This window comes from Culex quinquefasciatus, chromosome 2 (assembly GCF_015732765.1).
Source record: "Culex quinquefasciatus strain JHB chromosome 2, VPISU_Cqui_1.0_pri_paternal, whole genome shotgun sequence".
Lineage (NCBI taxonomy): Eukaryota > Metazoa > Arthropoda > Insecta > Diptera > Culicidae > Culex > Culex quinquefasciatus.
Window position 1 is genome coordinate 116020980 of NC_051862.1, and position 21272 is coordinate 116042251.

The following is a 21272-nucleotide window of genomic DNA, read 5'->3' on the forward strand; positions in this document are numbered from 1 at the left end:
TTCGTCGGCGTGCCTTCCGATCAACGGTGATGTAAGAAGGGCTTTATTCATTAAAATGATTTTATACCATAAGCCTTAAAACATATTCGTCGGCGTGCCTTCCGATCATCGATGATATAGAAAGGACTTAATCCAGCAATACGACTTGCTTGTCTCGGAAAAAAAAAGAATTCGGATCGTTTCTATCGAAAACTATGTAAAGAGAACAAAAATAAACTCATTGGCCAACGAACGCGCGAACTAAAAATAAAGAAAAAAGAAGAAGAAGAAGACCAATCACCCCATGCACACAAACAGCGACACAAAAGAGATGAAAACAACACGAATCAGAAGAAATCCAATCACCCCATGTATACAAATAGCGACACAAAAGAGACGGAAAATAACACGAAAAAACAGGACTGCGCGTCCACACAGGCACCGCACTACTGATGCCATTATTTAATTATAATGACCAATCACCCCATGCACTCGAACAGCGACATAAAAGAGACGGAAAATAACACGAAAAAACAGGACTGAGCGTCCACACAGGCACCGCACTACTGATGCCATTATTTAATTATAATGACCAATCACCCCATGCACTCGAACAGCGACATAAAAGAGACGGAAAATAACACGAAAAACAGGACTGAGCGTCCACACAGGCACCGCACTACTGATGCCATTATTTAATTATAATGACCAATCACCCCATGCACTCGAACAGCGACATAAAAGAGACGGAAAATAACACGAAAAAACAGGACTGCGCGTCCACACAGGCACCGCACTACTGATGCCATTATTTAATTATAATGACCAATCTCATGCACTCGAACAGCGACATAAAAGAGACGGAAAATATCACGAAAAAACAGGACTGAGCGTCCACACAGGCACCGCACTACTGATGCCATTCCCACTCGGAAAATAATCTGGTAAATTTGAGTGTCTGGCGCTGGCGGACGTTTGTCGTGCAGTTCAGACACACTTGGCACACTTATCCTAGACAAGTTTTGCGTAACGCCAGATGAATCTGGCAAAAATTGGGCGAATGTTCTGCCAGCTGTCTGGCACAAAATCAACCGGTTCAATCGGTTGAACCGTGCACGACCGGTTTGTGTCATATTCGCCAGAAATCATGGCAGAAATCTGGGGCAAATCTGGGGGAAATTCTGCCAGATTGCTGGCGCAAGCTCCCAGACGAACGCCAGAAATGCGTCCGCCATTTCCGACCGGGTTATTTAATTATAATGACCAATCCCATGCACTCGAACAGCGACATAAAAGAGACGGAAAATAACACGAAAAAACAGGAATGCGCGTCCACACAGGCACCGCACTACTGATGCCATTATTTAATTATAATGACCAATCACCCCATGCACTCCCCACTCGAAAAATAATCTGGTTAATTTGAGTGTCTGGCGCTGGCGGACGTTTGTCGTGCAGTTCAGACACACTTGGCACACTTATCCTAGACATGTTTTGCGTAACGCCAGATGAATCTGGCGAAAATCGGGCGAAAGTTCTGCCAGCTGTCTGGCACAAAAATCAACCGGTTCAATCGGTTGAACCGTGCACGACCGGTTTGTGTCATATTCGCCAGAAATCATGGCAGAAATCTGGGGTAAATCTGGGGGAAATTCGGCCAGATGGCTTGCGCAAGCCCCCAGACGAACGCCAGAAATGCGTCCGCCATTTCCGACCGGGTCGAACAGCGACATAAAAGAGACGGAAAATAACACGAAAAAACAGGACTGCGCGTCCACACAGGCACCGCACTACTCAAATTTCATATCCAGTATTAAAAATCATAAAGTTTGATACCCATATTGCCCCTACTCTTATGGTTCGGCAAATGTCCCCCCATCGGAACATCCCCGGGGCCTCCGGCCACTCCGGATTGTGGCCACTACTGCCGAAATGTCAAATTTCATATCCAGTATTAAAAACCATAAAGTTTGATACCCATGTTGCCCCTACTCTTATGGTTCGGCAAATGTCCCCCATCGGAACATCCCCGGGGCCTCCGGCCACTCCGGATTGTGGCCACTACTGCCGAAATGTCAAATTTCATATTCAGTATCAAAAACCATAAAGTTTGATACCCATATTGCCCCTACTCTTATGGTTCGGCAAATGTCCCCTCATCGGAACATCCCCGGGGCCTCCGGCCACTCCGGATTGTGGCCACTACTGCCGAAATGTCAAATTTCATATCCAGTATCAAAAACCATAAAGTTTGATACCCATATTGCCCCTACTCTTATGGTTCGGCAAATGTCCCCCCATCGGAACATCCCCGAGGCTTCCGGCCACTTCGGATTGTGGCCACTGCTTCTGAAATGTCAAATTTCATATCCAGTATCAAAAATCATAAAGTTTGATACCCATATTGCCCCAACTCTTATGGTTCGGCAAATGTCCCAACATCGGAACATCCCCGGGGCCTCCGGCCACTCGGGATTGTGGCCACTACTGTCGAAATGTCAAATTTCATATCCAGTATCAAAAACCATAAAGTTTGATACCCATGTTGCCCCTACTCTTATGGTTCGGCAAATGTCCCCCCATCGGAAGATCCCCGGGGCCTCCGGCCACTCCGGATTGTGGCCACTACTGCCGAAATGTCAAATTTCATATTCAGTATCAAAAACCATAAAGTTTGATACCCATATTGCCCCTACTCTTATGGTTCGGCAAATGTCCCCTCATCGGAACATCCCCGGGGCCTCCGGCCACTCCGGATTGTGGCCACTACTGCCGAAATGTCAAATTTCATATCCAGTATCAAAAACCATAAAGTTTGATACCCATATTGCCCCTACTCTTATGGTTCGGCAAATGTCCCCCCATCGGAACATCCCCGAGGCTTCCGGCCACTTCGGATTGTGGCCACTGCTTCTGAAATGTCAAATTTCATATCCAGTATCAAAAATCATAAAGTTTGATACCCATATTGCCCCAACTCTTATGGTTCGGCAAATGTCCCCCCATCGGAACATCCCCGGGGCCTCCGAACACTCCAGGTGGTGGCCAATTCCAATTATCGACTTCTTCTAATGCCGACTGGCATGTCTTGGCTGATCCATGCCATCTGCTCCCGGGCCACCAGACCATCTGCTCCTGATGTTGACTCGTCGACGTCCAGCAACAGAATGAATTTTCGGGACCAACCGAGCCGAGTTTTGTTGGTTTAGATCGGGGACGTATGCCCCGTCGACGATCCGATAATTATGAGGTGGAGTGGGGGTAATTTTAGATACATCAATCTCACGTCTCACGATTGACTGATTGGGAAACGTTTGTTCGACCAACCAGCGTGTACCTAAGAGGGGAAATTTGTCGAGCGGGGAATTCGTCACGTAACGTTTTCGCTTCGCGAAAATTTTGGATTGACACCACGTATAGAAACCTTAGGACAAAGTTCTTTGTCAAAAGGGGTACGCTCAGTTTGTATGGGATCTGTCAACATGCTCCCGGGTTGGTTCAGACGTGGTTCCACCAGACTAGTGGCAAGCTTGTCAAAAAGTGAACCTCGCGTTTGACAGTCCATATAGGGTGAACGTTCCATAAACTGGTTGCACAAAATAGGGCATACAGACCATTTAAGAGTAAATTTGAAAATAAGTTTATTTTATATTTAGGTTTGTAATTTGAAATTGTTATTTATTGTCTAGTTAATATTTTTGTTAGGACCGAGGTAACACTTCCGCCTCGTAAACGGGAGTTCAGAACCCGGTGCGGCCAAAATAACTGGTTTTAGTTTCCTTTTTAACACTAAAACATGTTAATAAGTTAACATTAAAAAATGTTAACGATTAAATTCGTCCTCAAAATACTGAATAATAATTTATTTTATCTAGTTATTTATTTTTTGATAAAATATATTCAAAATAATTCATCAAAAACAAAATTTAAAATAATTTTACACAAAAAAAAAACTTTTTTTCAATTGCACATATGCTGGCTCTTTTTTACCCTATATTTAGCGTCAGAGGGGTAAAGCGACCAAATAGTGGAGGCCACGGTCCAACCAATGTGAGTATCGTGGCCCATACATACAATATGACAATCTTGCCATCAGGCTGGGTTCCACCCAACATCCGTGACCCCGAGCGTTACCATCTACCGTCGGCAATTGCGGTATCGACGAGCAGCGACTAGCCAACATCGCTAGGTCGTCTGCGTCCTCCATTTTGGAAACCCCCGATCCGCAAACCACCCAAAGAACCACCTGGTTTCGAAAGATCTGTCCCACGACTCAAACCCAACGCCGGAAACCGTGCAATGTGCCTCGAACCAAAAATGAGCGTCGCGATGGTTGAAATCACTGATTGGAATCCAATGTACTCTGATAAATAAACTTACGAAATCACGAAAAATGAAGTCTTCTTTTAAGCGATTTTAGGAGTACATGGGAAACAATTTGATTTTAGCAAGATAAATGTCCTATGTCACAAAGGGAGCGGCCGTGGCTGACTGGTTACGGCGTTTGCTTTGTAAGCGAATGGTCCTGGGTTCGATTCCCATCTGCTCCCAACGAGAAAGTATAGGATATATAAATCTTGAAATTATGAACACGAACGAAAAATCAAAGTCGCTCGAGAGGGGGTTCGATCCCCCGTCCTTTGGATTGGTAAGCAAAAATGCTAACCACTAGGCCAGCACCACTTGGTGAGCAATGACTGGAATTAGGAATACTGTTACTATCAACTACCCGGTCGGAAAATAATCTGGTAAATTTGAGTGTCTGGCGCAGGTGGACATTTGTCGTGCAGTTCAGACACACTTAGCACACTTCTGGAGTTTTTTTTAAAAAAGGTCCAATAAACCAAAATTTCAGTTTTTGCTTTTTAAAACCCGTGACTCAAGGCGGTTTCAAAAACACCCAAAAAGCAAAAACTGGAAATTTGGTTTATTGGACCTTTTCAAAAAAACTCCAGACTTATTCTTGCCAAGTTTTGCGTAAACCAGACGAATCTGGCGAAAATCGGGCAAAATATCAGCCAGCTGTCTGGCAACAAAATAAACCGCTTCAATCGGTAGAACCGTGCACGACCGATTTGTGTCATATTCGCCAGAAAATATGGCAGAAATGTGGGACAAATCTGGGGTAAATTCTGTCAGATGGCTGGCGCAAGCCCCCATAAGAACGCCAGAAATGCGTCCGCCATTTCCGACCGTGTATATACGCGCTGGGTTCTTGTCCATTTGACAAGGGTTCGGAAGTTCTAAATAAACGTTTGAATCCGATTGGTGCAAACGTTCTTTAGGGCGGGGCTTGTCGATAAAGCTGAAGTACCTCACGCTCGGCTAGCCAGCGTAGAAATGGGTCACCGAAGCTCGGCAGAGCTAACACCCAGTCAAATCAATCCGAATTCCGAAACGGAATCTAGTTAGAATCGTATACAAATTCCGTTTCAAACGCAACAACCGGTTCGAACACGGAATCGGTAGTTGCGTTTGAAACGGAATTTTTATACGATTCTAATTAGATTCCGTTTCAGAATTCGGATTGATTTGACTGGGCACCTTTCAAATGCCTATGCGAGTTATTTGCATGTATAGAATGTAGATCTACACGGAGAAAAAAGAGTTCCCAAAATCGTGAACAAGCGTTCATGAAAATGGGAACCTCGAACAAAGTGTTCAAATTCCATGGTACGATTTTGAAAAACGTACCATGAAATTTGAACACTTTGTTCGAGGTTCCCATTTTCATGAACGCTTGTTCACGATTTTGGGAACTCTTTTTTCTCCGTGTATCCTCGGTCCTAAAATGTAGATCTAAAAATACATGGAAACAACTCAATTTGTAAGAAGCGGCCGCGTGGTCCCGTCAAGGGAATGGTGGAAAGAAAAGAATCACAAATCCGTATAAATAATATCAAGATTTTTCAGGTCTAAACCGAAAACGCGATCAAAAATTAAAGTGGAAGAATAAAGCTTTTAACTGCTTATTTAATTGTCGGTGTACAGGACGCCGCACTGTTTAATCATTTTCTGACGTCCATTCAATTTTGCAGTCCTAACCCAGTCATTGATTTGGAAAAATAAAATCTTTTTCAAATTTTCTTTTGTTGATTTGTGTGCACCTACGTCGAAGACCAAGATTGTTTACTTTTTGCTCTTTGGTCTGACAGTCTTGGTCTGACAGATTTGGTCTGTCAGCTTTATCATGGATTTTGGTCTGGTCTAGGCGAGGGATAGGACACAGCACCTCCCTGGGTCCCGTTGGGTTGGTTGCACACACACACACACACACACACACACACACACACACACACACACACACACACAAACACACACACACACACACACACACATGGAAGCTGCAATACTTCGATGAGGGTCTCTTCGTGGAAGCGCTCCATTGGTGTGATGGTCCCCAAGACTTGAGTGCCGACGTGCTAACAGCACAACTAGTGACAGCATGCGACACAACCATGCCGCGGAGACTGGAGCCAAGGAACTGTCGTCGTCCAGCCTACTGGTGGAATGAAGAACTCGGTACCCTTCGGGCAAGTTGCCTCAGCGCCAGAAGACGAGTCCAGAGAGCAAGATCCGAAGCAACTAGAGAGGAGTGCAGAGAGGAGTACCGGTCTGCAAAGGCCGCGCTCAAGAAAGCGATCAAATGCAGCAAGACAAACTGCTTCAAGGAGTTATGCCAAGACGCTGATGCAAACCCTTGGGGGAGCGCATATCGTGTCGCGATGGCGAAGATCAGAGGCCCATCGATGGTGGCTGAAACGTGTCCCGACAAGCTGAAGGTCATTGTGGGAGGGCTGTTCCCAAGACATGACCCAACGACATGGCCTCCTACACCGTACAACGACGAAGGGGGTAGCAACGCCGAAGTTCATCTGATCACCAACGAAGAACTTGTGGCAGTAGCGAAGAGATTGAAGGTGAAGAAAGCTCCCGGCCCGGATGGAATCCCGAATTTCGCCCTGAAATCGACGGTTCAAGCATTCCCGGACAGGTTTCGAAATGCCTGGACGAAGGACACTTCCCCGACCCGTGGAAGGTTCAAAAGCTCGTGTTGCTGCCGAATCCAGGCAAACCACCGGGGGACCCATCATCGTATAGGCCTATATGTTTGCTGGACACCCTCGGAAAGCTTCTGGAACGGATCATCCTTAACCGGCTGACTAAGTACACGGAGAGCGAGCTTGGCTTAGCAGCGAGGCAGTTCGGCTTCCGTAAAGGGAGATCCACGGTGGACGCCATCCGGAAAGTTGTCGAGAAAGCCGACGAAGCGCGGAGGAAAAAACGCAGGGGGAACCGTTGCTGCGCAATAGTCACGATTGACGTCAAGAACGCGTTCAACAGTGCGAGCTGGGCGGCCATAGCAGCAGCGCTGCACAAAATGAAGGTGCCTGACTATTTGTGCATGATCTTGAAGAGCTACTTCGAGAACCGCGTGCTGGTCTACGACACTGCCGATGGACAAAAAACCGTTGTTGTTACCGCGGGAGTTCCGCAGGGATCCATTCTGGGTTCAGCACTGTGGAACGGAATGTATGACGGAGTGTTGACACTGGGGCTACCCAACGGCGTAGAGATTGTTGGTTTTGCAGACGACATAGTGCTGACGGTAACCGGTGAAAATGTCGAGGAGGTCGAAGTGCTGGCTATGGAGGCAATCGCAATGATCGAGAACTGGATGCTCGAGGTGAAGCCGCGGATCGCTCACCACAAGACGGAGATGATACTGGTTAGTAACCACAAAAAGGTGCAGCAGGCCCAGATACACGTTGAGGAACACGTAGTGCACTCGAAGAGAGCGCTCAAGTACCTCGGGGTGATGGTGGAAGACCGGCTGAACATCAACAGCCACGTCGATCATGGCACTGTCGAGGATGATGCCGAACAACGCTGGACCCAGAAGCAGTAGGCGCCGCCTCTTGGCAAGTGTCGCGACGTCCTTACTTAGGTACGGCGGACCGGTATGGTGGACCATGCGGGTTGTAAGCGCGTACAGGACCATCTCGTCGGAAGCGGTTGGCGTTATAGCCGGAATGATCCCCATTGGCATCACACTGGAGGAGGACACCGTGCGCTACACCCGAAGAGGCACGAGAGGTATCCGGGAAGCTGCGAGAGCCGAATCGCTGGCAAGGTGGCAACTGTCGGGTCATGGCTGCTTCAGGAAGTACCTGCACAGGTTCGGGCATGCAGAGTCTCCTCTCTGTCCGGACTGCGTCGATTGCGAGGAAACACCGGAGCACGTGGTGATCGGCTGCCCTCGCTTCGAGGCAGCGCGAAGCGAAATGCTGGCAATTATCGGAGCAGACACCAGCCCGGATAATGTGGTGCGAAGAATGTGCAGCGACATGGCCAAGTGGAATGCGGTCGTCGGAGCGGTGACGCAGATCACTTCGGCTCTCCAGCGGAAATGGAGAGACGATCAGAGGAGGAACGACTAGGAGCATAGTCGAAAACCCACGAGTGTGGCTGTGAAGGAGAGCACGTTATGACGGTTGGCTCTACCAAATCGGTACACGTCTCGATGGTCCAAGGAGAGGGCTGCATATGACTAGCCGATCAAAAGCAACGCGATTCTTGGGCGCGGTGAAACCCTCGCATGGACTCATATGTATGTGGAACAGGAAATGGTTCTAGTACCCGGCATGGATCCTGTAAGTAGACTAGTGCAGAAAATGCAACGCTTCCACCCGAAGTTATACCGAAAGGTGGTCCCGGGGGGACAAGGGCACGGCGTCCAAGGACTGGTTTAGTGGGTCGGGAAAACTCTTTTTTGTTTTCCCAACCCCACACTACCTGAGAAATGAATTCTCAGGTGTCTGGTAGCAGATTCCGACCTTGAAAAAAAAAAAAAAACACACACACACACATACACACACACACACATGGCAAAAGAAACCGAAAAGCTATGATATCTTAATTGTTGCAGGAAACATCGGTAGGCAAGCTGCTACAAACGAATATATCTCGAGCCACAAAATATATTCGCCAGCATTCTCGCGCGAGTATTCGAAGCTCAACCTGACAACTTGTCGACTTGGCGACGAAACGTCGAAAATCGATGCAGTGTGATTTTTTCCGATTAAAATTCATGCTGAATCGTCATATTTACGAAGATAAAAATGATTTATTTATTTATTTCACCGCCTCCATCTAAAATGCTCAGGCTGTATAATCTTAAAAAACTAACATTAACTTATTCTAGTTTTAAACACAGTTTTGGACACGACATAATCAAAACAAGAGCAGATTTCATTAAATTGACGGAAACAAACATCTAGCGGGTTATTATAACCATAGTCAAATATATGTCTCGGAATCCACAGCAGGGGGCGTTCCCCTCTGAGTCCTTGGCGAGCCGGTTCATTGAAGCGTACGTTGTTGCGGATGCTGTGGCAGTCGATGTTGCCGCGCAGCAGATCGAATACGAAAAGACGCTGCATCAGGGTCCGACGCTCGGCAAGTGACTGCAGCCTAAACAGCAAGCAGCGTCCTTCGTACGATGGCAGGATCAGCGGGTTATTCCATGGCAGCTTGCGCAAGGCAAACCTCACGAAGGCACGCTGGACTCGTTCAATCCGCGCAGCCAGCGTTACGTGGTACGGTGCCCAAACAACCGCAGCATACTCCAGGACGCTCCTGACCAGCGACGCGTACAGCACTTTCAAAGCAAACGGGTCGTCGAAGTGGGCGGTGTTGCGCTTCAGGAAGCCTAGCATCGCAAAAGCCTTTCCAGTTATCAAAGCGATGTGTTCGTTGAACTTCATTTTACGATCCACGGTCACGCCTAGGTCCCGGATAGAGTTTACACGATCTAAAGGACACCCATCGCCCATCGTGTAGTCAAATCGCAGAGGGTTCCTTGAACGACTGAACGAGATAACCTTGCACTTCTTCACGTGTACCTTCATTCCATTTGACTCGCACCAGTGCAGGAGCGCATTGACGTCCATCTGTAGCGAGCAGCAGTCGACGTTGTTCTTCACCGAGCGGAACAGTTTCAGGTCATCAGCGTACATCAATGTGTTAGAATTTGTAAGCGCACATATTTCGTTCACAAAAAGAATGAAAATGAGTGGGCCGAGGTGGCTGCCTTGTGGGACGCCAGAAGGAATGTCAAATGTGCTGGAACGGGCGATTCGAAGATTGACAAAAGCTTTCCGATTCGTCAGGTACGAAAGTAGCCAGTTGGTGATCCAAGCAGGAAGACCGAGCTTGCGGAGCTTTCGAACGGTGAGTGCGTGAGGTACCTTGTCGAAGGCTTTCTCGAAATCTATGTAGATGGCGTCAACCTGTTCACCGGATTCAAGGGCATTTACAGTTGAGTGTACAAATGTTAGGAGGTTGGTTGTTGTTGAACGTTTCTGCATGAATCCGTGCTGATCATCCGAAATGATCGGACGCACCACCGCGTACAGCCTATCATACACAATCTTCTCCAGAACCTTGGCAAGACAGTTCAGGATCGATATCGGTCGGTAGTTCTCGACTTTCTTGGTGCTCCCTGATTTATGAATCGGAGTGATTGACGCCACTTTCCACATCGCGGGATAAACGCCTTTTCGAAGAGAATCGTTGAAAATCCTCTTAACTGGAACGGTGAGAGAATCAGCACAGGCTTTGATCAGCGACGGTGGAATTCCATCCGGACCTGGTCCTTTAGCTCCGTCCACTCCCGAAAGCGCCTTCAGAGTTTCCTCGTCGTTGAGCACCGGAAGCGGCAGCGGCAGATAGTGAGTTGGTACATATTCAAATTCGTGGTCGCGGGGTGGAATTGCATCAGAACTGTGCACCGACTTGAAGAAATCAGCGAAGAAGTTGGCGGCGATGGCTGGGGATGTTGAGTTCAAATCGCGGTACGAAACGTCTGTTGGAGTTCGATTGGCGTTTTTCCGGCTGTTCACGTAACTCCAAAACTTCGATGGATCGCTCTTTAGACTCCTTTGTGTGTTGTTGATGTAGGATCGAAAGCTTTCTTGGTTCAGCGCGTTGTATTCGTCCTCGATGTTTTGCACCGTCACCTTGTCCCATGCTGTCTTTGATTCCATGTATCGAGATGTTGCCTTGCGTAAGCGGTTTCTGAGCGTTCGTAGTTCATCGTTCCACCACGGCAGCTTGTATCGGTGGCTCATTCGACGGATTTTCTTCGGAACGACTTCGTGTAGGATGGAATTGAGCCTTTCATAGAAGTTTGCAGTAGATTCATCTACCGAGGAAGTGTCAAGCAGAGTGTCCCAGTCCACGGCGGATATTCTCTCGTTCAGGAGGGCATAGTCACACTGGTTGAAATCGAAGATTTCATCTGCATCATCAAGGTCGTCATTGCCACCGTGATCATAATCCAGTTTTAAAAGTATTGGCTTATGATGAGCGTCTGGTTTTAAAGAGGACATGGCGGATCGATGAGTTCAGCAGCAGTCGCATCACTCACGAATGCCAAGTCAAGAAGATTTCCGTGTGCACTCGCCAGATTGTTGATTTGCAGAAGTCCACAGGAGAGCATCGATTCCAACAGCAAAACCTCCTGTTCTGCCGATGCGTTGATTGGGAGAAAGCTGTGCGTATCGTCATCAAAGAACCAGGTTAGCGCCGGAAGGTTATAATCGCCGACGACGAGAACCAAATCTCTTACTCCCGCCATGCCGAGAATTTGCTGCACAGCGCCCGTGTGGAGCTGGTACACATCGATGTTACTTGCTGGTCGAATGTAGATACAGCAGATGAAAAGTGCCTGATGTGGTAGAACAATACGGACAGCGATTTGTTCCAGGCTGCCACAGCCCACGAGTTCGACGTCTTTGCAGTTCCGTCCTGTTTTGACCGCAACCAGTACACCTCCCCGCGTTGAAGTGATGATGTTTCTGCACTTCGGTCGCAACGAAAATGTCATATCCCGCAGCAAACTCGGAGTTTTTAATCCCCGGTACCAGCCACGTCTCCGTAAAGATGATGACGTCGTAATCACAGGAACTAAGGGCTAACAGCACGGAATTCGTCTTTGTCCTTAAGCCTCGCACGTTTTGATAGTAAACATTCAAAAAACCACGCTCTGACGACGCAGAAGCTGGATCAGATGCAGTCAATGATGTCCAGAAATAAAGTGATGATGCAGTGTGATTTTTTGCGTTTTTCCCGATTAAAATTCATGCTGAATCGTCATATTTACGAAGATGAAAATGAATTTTAATCTGAACAAAATCGCTAAAAAATTACACTGCATCGATTTTTGACGTTCTATCAATTCACAATTCACCTTAACAGAAACATAAATTCACAGATGAAAACAAAAAAAAAGTTGAACGCAAAATTTGGATTCAACTGATCTAAATTAATGATTTGCGACTCTTCTTGGTGCAAAAAATTTTCACACTTGTATTCCAAACAGCCTTGAACTGCTACGTAGACTAGACCAGCTTACACGTGTATTGAATTCGCTATAACGTATTTTACCAAAAAGTCGAAATCACTTAGCAGCAATTAGCGTTGTTTTAAGTTGCGGCGGAGAGGAGAATCATTAGTATACTTACGCATTCGAACAAGCATGACGTGATATTTTAAAATAACTTCATAATAAAATAATAGGCATTTCTTCCAATGGGCTACATTCTTAATCTTTATCACAGTGATGCCATGTTTGATTATGATTTTGTTTCTAATAACTAATCATTACTTATTGAAAAACCAAAAAAAAAAAAATCTATCATTCTGGTTGTTTACACTGCCCTAGTGTGGAGTCGTCTTTTTAGGACCCGGAGTCGGCTAATTTTCAACAACTTTGAGTGGGAGTAGTTGTTGTTGAAGTCAGCCAAGTCGGGCTTTCTTGAAATCGGAGGCGAAGTTTTGAAAACGAAACGGAAATGGGTTATTATTATTAGATTAGGCAGTTGGGGCAAACTGATTTGTCGTTTATTAATGAGCAGCATTTTGCTTTCACTAGCGACCAGTGGGCGATTTATATATGTATCAAATTTAAGGTCTCGACTACTATATGTCGGAAGCAGATTTTTCAAAAACACTTTCAGTTCTTAATAAAGTGGGAAGAACATTAGACAATTTTGTAGATTTTTTGGTACCGTTTACTACGAACAGTAGGTGCATAAGACGGTTGGCATATTGTACAATACAGTATGTAAAAAAAGTATTTACACCCCTTGGGCACTTTGCACATTTTGTGATGAAACATTTAACAATTTAAAGTTTGACAGAAACCTAGTACTACCTTTTGTTCAGAAACTCATGCTGAACATTTTGCTTTAAAAAGCTCATGAAAAGATGTTTTCTATAAAAAGTTCTATAACAAATACTATTACAAAAATAAAAAAGGTGCAAAAAAAGTTTTTACACCTTTCGAAAAATTAACATAAATAATGTTATTTGTTGACAAATCACCATAAATCCAGTCTCCCAACTCCAAATAGGCATCCTTGACTGATTAAAAAAATAATTTGGATTGAATATAAAGTTTACAAACTACTTAGTATAAAAGTTTATATAACTCTGGAAATTCTGTATAAAACTTATTTAAATTTAATTTTGCAAACTTTTAATTCAACTAAATGTCAATATATTACCATAGAATTGCTAAATAAACATTTTGGAGTAGGAATAACACCGTTTTGGGGGTCTTTCTATCGATAGAATAGATTTTTCGTTGGAATTTCGTACCAACCCGGAATTACGTCGTCGGAAAATCCGCCGGCATCCGAACCGGTCCACGATTCACAAGTCAACCTATGTGGCATCAGAAAGGGCATAAAATTTCGGATCTTTTGATGCCCATACATCCAGGTTTTCTATAAAACCCACGTTTTTAAATACCTAAGCAAAAACGTTGTTATGGTTTCGTTTGAGCAACCTGCCAAAAATGTATGGAATTTCGTAATTTTTGTTCTCGTGGATCAAACTTACTTTTTGCCCAGGTATTTAAAAACGTAGGTTTTAAAGAAAACCTAGATGTATGGGTATCAAAAGATCGGAAATTTTATGCCCTTTCCGATTCCACATAGGTTGACTTGTGAATCGTGGACCGGTTCGGATGCCGGCGGATTTTCCTACGACGTAATTCCGGGTTGGTACGAAATTCCAACGAAAAATCTATTCTATCGATACTAATACCCCCAAAACGGTGTTATACCCACTCCAAAATGTTTATTTAGCAATTCTATGGTAATATATTGACATTTAGTTAAATTGTAAGTTTGCAAAATTAAGTTTAGATAAGTTTTATATAGAATTTCCAGAGTTATATAAACTTTTATACTAAGTAATTAGTAAACTTTATATTCAATCCAAATTATTTTTTCAATTAGTCAAGGATGCCTATTTCAAGTTGGGAGGCTGAATTTATGGTGATTTGTCAACAATTAACATTATTAATGTTAATTTTTCGAAAGGTGTACAAACTTTTTTTGCACCTTTTTTATTTTTGTAATAGTATTTTTTATATAACTTTTTATAGAAATCATATTTTCATGAGCTTTTTGTAGCAAAATGTTTGGCATGAGTTTCTGAACAAAACGTAGTACTAGGTTTCTGTCAAAATTTTAATTGTTTACATGTTTCATCACAAAATGTGCATAGTGCCCAAGGGGTGTAAATACTTTTTTTACATACTGTATGTTGGACCGGTGTGTTGAGTAAATGTATAGCTTTCTAGAAATCGCGATTTTGCTGAAAACAACTCCATAATGCTGATGGTGATAAAGCAAAGTTGTTTTCAGTTTTCAGCTGGAATTTGGAAATCTTTGAGGTAATCGTTTTTTCTTAATTTTCTTTTAGGAAAATAAGACCTAATACATAGTTGTTCTATAGCTGCACCTACACGACAACGAGGAATTCATATTCACTGAGTTCATGTCAGCTTATCGCCTTCCTTATCCTATTCAGGCGTTGTGGTTGATACTGTAAGAGTAATTGGTGAGAGTAAATGGTTATGGGGTCGTTATCGTTACCGAAATATTAAGGGATGGACATTTTTGGAATAAATCCGAGAGAAACATGCTCTCAGCCATCTTTTGCTTTGTTCTCTCAGTCACATAACCTTTTTACTCTCCGCCCGAGTTATTTTACTTCTGAAAAGGTGCTGCGCTGCTTAAAATTTATAATTAAATCACAGATCACCAACATTAAATCGAGGCTTTATATCCTAAACCGATCCAAAGCCTCCAGGCCTTGTCGTTCTCTGTTGCAAGGTATTGTCATTCTCTAGGCCCGATGGTTTGCACTAAAATCTCATTATACAGATCGGTAAATTTGAACTTTGAACAGCCAATCCAGCTCGCCATTTGGAGCACGCTCGATATTGAAAGACCGGCGTGTCTGCGAAAACCTGTTTCCAAAAAATCACATGAAACGCGACGTCGTTAATATGAATTAAGTTATCACCGTTATCATCAATCATTAGGGTTTCTTCAAATTCGATTTAATTAGCGCATGCAGCTTAATCGCCAAGTCATGTACTATGGTATCTATTTAAAATCGCCGCAGGCTGGATCCGACAGTCAGAAGTAGTTTCTGTCTCTTGAAGAAAGAGTGTATTCAGTGGAAGTTGTATCGTTCCAGCAGTGATAAAAATCGTTTTCAAAAAATGGCGGCGAACGTTACGGACAGGCCCGAGATCTTCATCGATTCAATGACGATAAGATCTTCGGTTTTCATTCCGGCTCAGTTTGATGTTACAATTGCGGACGCTGGGTACATCACAATTAATTCGTTGATCCTTATTACTATGCAAACAGGGTTTGCATTGGTGAATTCAGGATCCATTAGCGTGAGAAATAGTGTTAATATGATGATGAAGAATACGGTCGACACCGCTATAGGGGGCTTCGCGTTTTGGCTGTTGGGTTTCGGTTTGGCGTATGGACGAAAATACCGGAACGCCTTTTTCGGGTGGGGTGACTTCTTTGTGGATGTTTCCGTTACTGACCCCCTTCTCGGAGGAGTTATGACTGCCTTTATGTACGAGATTTCATTTTCTTCGTCTTCGACGACGATCGCCAGTGGAGGAATGGCTGAACGGTAAGTTTAGTGTTTAAGGGGAAAATTTAAGAGTAAAGTGTGCAGTGTGGAACGTAAAGTGTACCCCAATCTTATGACAACGACCATTTAGTCCTTTTCGAGAAAATGGTAAACAGTTTCCATACAACGAATAATGGAGTGAAACTTTTTGAAACAATCGGTTCGTATACTCGCTAAACAAATGTTCCAAGTTTCAACTAATTTGGTTACACCACAGAGTTATACTGTGGTTACACCATTTAAAAGATACAGTAAATTAAGTAAACAAAAATCTGAAAAGCTCGTGTCACAAATGTGTCTTGAAAGTAAAAAATGTACTACGTGTCACAAGTGTGCACAAAATTCACATACAAACTAGAATGAGCTTAAAAATAAATAGTTTAACTGACGATTATTTTCAAAAACCAAAGATAGAAATGCTTTTAAAAAATTTGTATCAAAACAAATTTGTGAAAAATAAGAAAACATTACCACATTTTCCAACAATTTGTATGACGTGTCACAAGATGATAAGAAATTGGTCTATGTCACAAGTGTGAATTTTGATTTCCGCGAAACGGACGCGATTTTACAAATACGGCTTAAAGAATCTTGAATCATCATTAACTCATTTTCGACCAAAATGGTCGTTGTTACAAGATGGCACACAACAGACGAAAAGCTAATTTAACCTTATGCTACCCAAACCTCTCTCTCGTAATCAACTCGTAATACCTAGAGACCCTAAATAGGGAGACTGGTCAGTCTTTGCTAAATCGATCTGGCAACGTATGTTTTGAGGTTGCCAACACTGCCAAGTTTTGCTGGACGTAAAGGCAAATGCTCGTTTGGATACGTCAATCTCGGGTCTGTTTGGGTACGTCAAATTCACTTCGATCAGTCTCCCTATTTAGGGTCCCTTGTAATACCAGTTTATCATTGAGTCAGATTTGCGATGCCTTTTCGTAGGGTCGCTTTTCGTTTTTTTAATTTATTTTTTTCGCGTGCGTGTGTGTGTGAAAGTGCGGCTGGCTCTGGTTGTCCCGATGACAGTGTTCAACATCAACAAAACCTTATCATAACATTTTAGCTCGATAAACATCGTAACTAGTCGTTTGCTTCGTTAATCAGTACCTCACTAAACATCAATCATTTAAAACTAGTAAAAACATCTAAACTTAAAAGGTACACTGTTTAATCCTTTATTCTTTAATTACAAATGATTATTGTTCTATCTTTCCTCAGCCGGCTGTCTAAGATTAACTCATTTCATTTAAAGTTTAACAACTGATAAATGTCTCATCCACGGCAGCCGATTCTGCCTTGAGAATAATATATAATACCTTTCAATAATTACTATGATTTTGGGTCGCATCATAATCTTCTATGATGAATCCTGACCAAAAACCCTACCTTACTAACAAATTTTCAGGTTCCTGGCGCTTGTGGGGTGCAAGCACAGGGTAAACCAGCTGCCTTAGTAGCAACCTGCGCTAACTAACATTCTCGTCCCTTAAAATCGAGATCTACAAACTGACATGACGGGCGCCGTTGGTGGCCAATGGCGGTTACCTATTCGCAACTGATCCAGTTTTAGCAATCATGGTGTTTTCTTTTCAGCGAATTCATACATGCTGTTAATAAGGGAAACACCACTAGATCGTCGAAGCCTATGATCAGTAGTGCTGAAAGGATATTACGGTTCTGTTCAGCAACGGAGGAGCAACCATGAGTGGTCTTTCATGCTCACGCTCATGCCATGCCAAGTAAATCCAGGTTATCATTTTAAGCAACTTTGTTTCTCTTGTTTTGCGTTTTCCTTTCAATTTGTTTAATTTAAAAAAAATAATATAAACACTATAAACCTCTTTTATATTCATTTAGAAAACAAAATTGACTTAAAAACATATTTTTTCTTTTGTTTTATTTTGTCAACGTTGATGTCAATGTTGGAATATGTTGAAATCATCACCATGATTTCCAAATGACATTGAATGTCTGTGGTACTTTGATTGAGTGTAGAATGTTAAACTTTCAAGTGAAACAACTTTGTTTAATTTTGAAACTAACTTTCAGATTTAACTTCCGTGCCTACTGTTTATATGCTTTCTTCAACTCACTACTGTATGCGTTAGCTGCTGGATGGGTCTGGCGTGAAACTGGTTTCCTGGCTGTCCTTGGAGCTGTAGATATTGCGGGAGCAGGTCCTGTTCACATGTTGGGCGGCGTTTGTTCGTTTGCTGCAGCAACATTTTTGGGACCGCGAATTGGACGCTTTGATAACGGTCATCATCACCCACCAATGGGAAACACCGTGATTGCATTTTTGGGCCTATTCATCCTGTGGTGGGCTTGGCTTGCCTTCAATACTGCGAGTAGCTATGGCCTTAGCCGTGGTCGATGGGGCTTCACCATTCGGGCAGCCGTTATGACCATGCTAGGATCAATGGGCGGTGGAGTTCTTGCTTGCGCGTAAGTTCCAATTCCAATGCATATACCTGTAGTTGAAAGCCTAAATATCTCGATGTCTTCCTTTACAGTTTCTCCATCTTCGATAACAAAGGAAAAGCCTACCCATTCCAAATTATGAATGGAGTGCTCGCATCTCTTGTATCAGTTACTGGAGGCTGTTACCTGTATGACTCATGGTCTGCTGTACTAACCGGAGCCATCGGATCGTTATTGTGCCTTCTTAGCATGAAGCTTATGGATAAATTCAAAATTGACGATCCTCTTTACGCTTGCACTGTTCACGGAGTGGGAGGTGCTTGGGGTTTGTACTCATCAAATTTATTCAAGCGATTTTTTATCAGTGCTAAAAACATAATTTGTAGGTCTAATTTCGATTGGACTGTTCGCGGTCGATCCAATTTCGCAACCCACAACCGGTGGAAGATCTGGACTATTTTTGGGTGGAGGATTTGACTTGCTGAAGAGCCAAATGGCTGAGGCGGGAACGATCCTTGTTTGGGGATTGCTTACTACATGGACACTTTTATGGATTATCAATCAATTTGTGCGAGTGAAACTTACTCCAGAGGAAGAAGCTCTCGGAGCTGATTATGTAGAACACGAAGTTGATCACGCCAGGGTACGAAATAACTTGAATCGGTAAAGCCAGATAAAAAATAATGAAAACTGTTATTCACAGAACGCTTTGGAAGAGATGAAACCATTGTGGAGCAGAGAAGTGGAACTCAGTGACGGCTTGCACTACAGACTAAGCTCTTCAGTGGCTTCAACGAGAGACTTGAGCTCGGGAATGTACAAGGGCAACATCAACGCAGTTTTCACCGACGGAAACGGTGTACCATTCGGTGCAAGTGCCAAAAATGACCAAACCCAGGTTAACTGCGGAGTTAACTGAAACATGCTCACAAAATCTAGGTAACTCTTGCTGAAAAGTAACCCAAACTCTACTAGTAGCTGAATTGATCTTAATGTTCCAAAACAGCTATTTTCAATGCAAAGCAGATTGAATGAAAAATGCATTTCTATCAAATAAATAGTGTTTTGAGGGCATTCAATTATTCAGTAAATCGAGCGCCGATGATACATCTGCTAAGAGCTAATACTTACTTTCAAATTAAAATCTTGGCATTTTTCTAGCTTTCGTGTTATTACTTTGTTGGTTTACTTAAATTTTGCAATCTGCAATCTGAGATAGTTTGACCAAATTCAATCTGCTCCAAACCATCTTTTCAGTAGTCAATACCATCATCCGCTATGCAATATTTTTTTTCTTTTTTTATACAAGTTTAATAAATTAGTTTTATGAAGACAGTTATCGGCGGTTTGCTTTACAAGCTTATAACAGGGTTTGTGTTACAAGGGTGACCTGGATTTTGTGTTCATCAAAATCATAGTATGTAAGTTTAAACCTCATTATTAATCAATTCACCCTTCATTTATTAGTTTCCATAATAAATTAGTATTAATAGAACATTCAGGTCAAACAGTTAATCGTCATAATCTTGGTACTTCATATCTTTATGGCAGCAGCCGTATCGAAAAAAAAAACACACACGAACGAAGAAATCTGAGGAAACAAAATTTGTTAACAAACAAGCCTTTGAAGTTTGTATGGGTAAAATCGTCAAAATGTATGGAGAAAAGCAACTGTTTCAGTGTGTTTACCTGTGGAAGGCGCAATAAATATCCAATTCTTACCAATTTTTGGAACTAAGATCTTTTGACCATTTTAACGATTTTTACCATACAAACATCAATAGATTAGAGGGTGGGTTGAGTGGTCAGAATGAGCTCAAATTTGGAATTTAGCTGAGTGATGGGTCAATCTTTGATTTCAAGGGGTAGCCCCGAGTAAGCCCGGATTTGGACCACCCTAATATCTGTCTAATTTCAAAAATCGAAAAGACAATAAATTAAAAAGAAAGTAAAATTTTAATGATTATTTACAAAGTTACTGCCACAAGGTTCAATTATAGGAGAGATCTTAAATAAAAAGTAACAAAAAACTCACCAATGTTTAGCGTAATTATTAAATGGTTTCTAAAGTAGGACTATGGAGTGAAAATATGTGTGATGCGCTTGTATATTTTTGTCAGTTTCAATAAAACACATGAAACTCAACAGACATAACTTTTATTTTTCTTCAAATGTTCTGTCCTGTACTATGTCACCTGCCTGTGTTATGTCTGTGAAGCTACGTAAATATCTTTGCGTATTAAAGATGTATGGTTTGAATTTACTTATTTTGAGGAATTTTTATCAGTCACAACAATTCCTTTTATTTTGTTTTCAAGCCAAACATTTTTGGGTAATTCCCCGCCAACTCACACAGCAGTTGCCCCGACCCCTCTTCGATTTGCGTGAAACTTTGTCCTAAGGGGTAACTTTTGTCCCTGATCACGAATCCGAGGTCCGTTTTTTGATATCTTGTGACGGAGGGGCGGTACGACCCCTTCCATTTTTAAACATGCGAAAAAAGAAGTGTTTTTTTTTATAATTTGCAGCCTGAAACGGTGATGAGATAGAAATTTGGTGTCAAAGGGACTTTTATGTAAAATTAGACGCCCGCCTTACCCATACCTTTACCTTGGGCTGTCACATACCCTATAACGCTATAACCACAAACCCTATTGTCTTTGCAAGCAGTAACATTACCAAACATTTCGGGACCCTCAGCCAAACGTCAAATCAGTACAAATTGCATGCATTGCAAATTACATGCAAATTTTGCATGGTTTGACGTTTACTGAGGGTGCCAAAAAATTGTAAGCAAATCACTTCGTGCATCAGCCAATAGAGTTATCTACGTGCGCATGTATTGC

The 21272-nt window shown here is 43.0% G+C and overlaps 1 protein-coding gene across 1 annotated transcript; it reads left to right on the forward strand.

Annotated features, from left to right (window-relative positions):
* The first annotated feature begins 14639 nt into the window (after positions 1 to 14639).
* LOC6046461 (putative ammonium transporter 3) lies at positions 14640 to 20272 on the forward strand. The gene is made up of 5 exons (XM_001863619.2): positions 14640 to 15999; positions 18055 to 18450; positions 18519 to 18751; positions 18813 to 19069; positions 19130 to 20272. Exons 1-5 carry the CDS (start codon positions 15566 to 15568, stop codon positions 19343 to 19345), a joined length of 1536 nt encoding a protein of 511 aa, XP_001863654.2. The 5' UTR covers positions 14640 to 15565; the 3' UTR covers positions 19346 to 20272.
* The last annotated feature ends 1000 nt before the right edge of the window (positions 20273 to 21272 follow it).

Bases quoted from the DNA above. Each gene is read 5' to 3' on its own strand.
- LOC6046461 (XM_001863619.2), top strand. From the start codon at position 15,566: ATGGCGGCGAACGTTACGGACAGGCCCGAGATCTTCATCGATTCAATG. The intron at 16,000-18,054 runs GTAAGTTTAGTG...ACTAACTTTCAG, and splicing joins AGTGGAGGAATGGCTGAACG to ATTTAACTTCCGTGCCTACT. The intron at 18,752-18,812 runs GTTTGTACTCAT...CATAATTTGTAG, and splicing joins CGGAGTGGGAGGTGCTTGGG to GTCTAATTTCGATTGGACTG.